The 3,410-nt window shown below is 68.2% G+C and overlaps 1 protein-coding gene across 1 annotated transcript; it reads left to right on the top strand.

The window, feature by feature from the left end:
* Positions 1–1,266: 1,266 nt before the first annotated feature.
* Positions 1,267–3,410, top strand: CCR10 (C-C motif chemokine receptor 10). The gene is made up of 2 exons (XM_054224607.1): positions 1,267–1,278; positions 2,328–3,410. The coding sequence occupies exons 1-2, from the start codon at positions 1,267–1,269 to the stop codon at positions 3,408–3,410; spliced, it is 1,095 nt and encodes a 364-aa protein (XP_054080582.1).

Here is a 3,410-nt window from a genome sequence, read left to right on the forward strand (position 1 = left end):
CCCTCCGTCCCCCAGACCCCTGCAGTGCCGGTGGGTCCGTTCCCCGGCGAGGCATAGCCCCATCTGGCCTTATCCCAACACCCCAGGGGTGCTGCCTGCTCCGGCCACAGCCCCGCGTCCCGTCCCTGGACCACACAGGGTCCCTGCACTGTGCCCACAGCTGGCCGTAGGGCCAGCGTTGGCCCCGGGACCCTCCTCCCTCCCCTTCCCCCAGGGTGCAGGGTGCAGGATGGCACCCCCAGAGCCAGGCACAGAGCGGAGGTCTGCAGCCAGTGGCCTTGCACTGTGGAAAGAGCAGGGGAGGGGTGAGACCCTCCAGCAAAGAGCCCTGGGGACACCCCAGGGCCCAGCCCCGCTCCAGCCCCGCAGTGAGTTCCCGGGGCCGACAGGGGCCCTGCCCACTCCCTGTGCCCAGCTGGAGGCAGCAGGAGGGATGAGGACAGAGCTGGGATAAACCACAGCAAAGATGTCTGTAGCGGGGAGAGAGGGGGATTGAGGGATTACTGCGACAAGCGGCCAAAAGCCCATTAAAGCCGGGGATCAACTTGTTCCCCCCCAGGGAGAGGAAAGTGGGCCCTCAGCCCCGCAGGAACTAATCTGCCCCTTAATGGGGAGTTGGGAGTTTTGTTGTCAACAACCAGCAACACGCCTGCCCAGCGCTGCGGGGGCACGGGGGTGCAAGGGCAGGGGGGCACGGGGGTGCAGGGATGAGGGGTTTCAGGGGTGCAGGGCAGGGCCGGGACCCCTGGGCAGGGGGATGCCCTGCACCAGCCGCTGCCCCATTTCTGCATTTCCCATCAGAAGGAGCCATCCCTGGACTGGACGTGGCTCTGCTGGTCCCGCTGGACCAGTGTCCTGCCTGTGCCCGGCTCGGCGCCAGCCAATGCTCCACTCCACGGCCCTGCTCCCTCCAGCCCCAGAGAGGCAGCCCCTGTGGGGCAGGAGCCACAAACAGCTCTGGGGCGGGCTGGGGTCTCCCGCACGTGCCCTCGGCCAGGCCCCACTCCCCTCGCCGGGCCCTCCCCAGCATATCCCCCATCTCCATGTGGCAGGGGCTGGGCAGAACTGCCATTTCTGGCCAAAGCATGCAGATACTAGCCACACAGTAGAAGATGCAGGACAGACTCTGGAGTGGGGTCGTATCTGCCTCCTCGCCTTCCTCCCCCGGGGCTGGGCTTGTGCTCTGCATCGCTCTCGGTATCAGGAGCGGCACGTGGTCAAACCACAGGTTGCAGAGCAGAGACGGGGGAAAGATCCCGCTGAGCGATGCAGGAGCAGGTGAGGGGCCGTGGGGCGAGCGGTTTGCTGGGGGCTGGGCAGGGACCCCCGTCACTGACTCTTCTTTTTGCTTTCAAACGCTTCGCTTGTGAGCTGTGTGGGTTTGGGCTGAAAGACAAAGCCCCAGGGAACACTGGGCAGCGCCCAGTGCTCCAGGTCCATGGGGCCCGGAGCAGGGAAGGTGCTGGGGGAGCTGCTGGGGGATCAACCTTCCCCGGCACCGGGTTCAGGTCCCACCTGCAGCCCCAGAGCAGGGAGGGGTCAGGCCTGGCCTCCTGGGCTCGTTCATGTGAGCCAGAACAGCGAAACTGCTGCTGTGAGGCTGCTCTGAGTCAGAGCCGTGCCGGATCCTGTCCCCCATGGCAGTGGGGTCCCGGCCGGCTGATGTCAGGCTCCAGTACTGTCCCTCCAGCCCGGAGCAGGAGGGAGAGGCTGTGGCCTGGGAGCACCATGCACAGCTGCCGGCAACCTGTGCGAGGCAGCGGGATGCCCAGGACCTCCCTGTCTGGGAGCAGGACCAGGCCGTGTGGGGCTGCACCGGCACTGGGGTCCCTGGGGTGGTGCATGGGCGGGTGGGTGCTTTGGGCAGGTCCCAGGGGTGTGTGCGGGGACCTGCCCAAAGCACCCACCTGGGGATGGAGCCCCGAGGCCCAGCTGCACAGGGCGACCAGGGACATGGGCTGGGTGCTGAGCCCCAGCGGACACCATAAGCAGCTCCCCTGAGGCGGGTGCATGGTTAGTTTGTGGGACGTGGTGCTGTGCCGGGGACGCCGCGGCCGGGGTCACGTCTCCTCACCAGCTCTGCACCGCAGGCAGCTGCTCGGGAAGCGCACGGTCGCTCTCGCAATGACTGAGCGTGGTGAGCCTCCCGCTGCCTTGGGCTGGGTGTGAGACGGAAACCACCCCGAGCGCGAGGCCGGGGGCTGGAGCACACCCGGGCTCCCCACGGTGGGGCTGGGTGGAGGAGGGCTGCTCTGGGCGCGGTGCGTTGCACGCTGCGGCCAGGCTGCCACCTCCGAGCATCCCTCACTCGGCCTCCCCCTGCGCAGACGACCCCCAGCCCTGATGCAACGGAGCCCACCGCCACCACCGACTTCTACGACGGGTCCTCCCTCTACTCGTGGGAGGACGGCGTGCTGCCCGAGCTCTGCGAGAAGCAGGCGGTGCAGGGCTTCGCCCGCACCTACCAGCCAGCTGTCTACCTGCTGCTCTCACTGCTGGGCATCGTGGGGAACGGGCTGGTGCTGCTCACGCACACCCGCTACCGCCGGGCACACAGCATCACCGACGTCTGCCTCCTGCACCTCGCCCTGTCCGACCTCCTGCTGCTCCTGACGCTGCCTTTTGCTGCCATCGACACACTGCAGGGCTGGTTCCCGGACACGGCTGCCTGCAAGGTGCTGCAGGGCCTCTACGCCCTCAACTTCTACAGCGGCTTTCTCTTCCTCACCTGCATCAGCATGGACCGCTACGTGGCCATCGTGCAGGTGCCGGCTGCCTACCGCCTACGCCCACGGGCTCGCCGCCACGGCTGGCTGACGGCAGGGCTGGCCTGGCTGCTAGCCATGCTGCTGGCCCTGCCCCAGTTCATCTATGGCCAAGCCGAGCAGCACCAGGACCTCTGGCTCTGCCGCGTCGTCTTCCCCCGGGCAGTGTCACGGGTGGCCCGGGGGGCCACCAACTTGGTACAGGTCGTGCTGGGCTTCGTAGTGCCCTTCCTGGTGATGGCGAGCTGCTACACGGCCGTGGCCCGGACGCTGCTGGCGGCCCGCGGCGCTCAGCCCCATCGAGCGCTGCGGGTGCTGCTGGCCCTCGTGCTGGTGTTCGTGGCCCTGCAGCTGCCCCACAGCCTGATGGTGCTGCTGGACGCGGCCGAGCTGCTGGCCAGCTGGGAGGTGAGCTGTGCCCAGAGCCGCCGCAAGGACCTGGCGCTGCTGGTCACTGGTGGGCTGGCCTACCTGCGCTGCTGCCTCAACCCCCTGCTCTACGCCTTCCTGGGCCAGCGCTTCCGCCGGGAGCTGTGGCTGTTGGCCAGCGATGCCGGCTGCGTGGGGCCCCTGGACCCGCGCTGCTCCGGCTGCCCCAGTCCCCGCCGGCGGACATCGCTCTCCACCTGCCAAGACGTGGTGTAG

Source organism: Rissa tridactyla, chromosome 19 (genome assembly GCF_028500815.1).
Source record: "Rissa tridactyla isolate bRisTri1 chromosome 19, bRisTri1.patW.cur.20221130, whole genome shotgun sequence".
Classification (NCBI taxonomy): domain Eukaryota; kingdom Metazoa; phylum Chordata; class Aves; order Charadriiformes; family Laridae; genus Rissa; species Rissa tridactyla.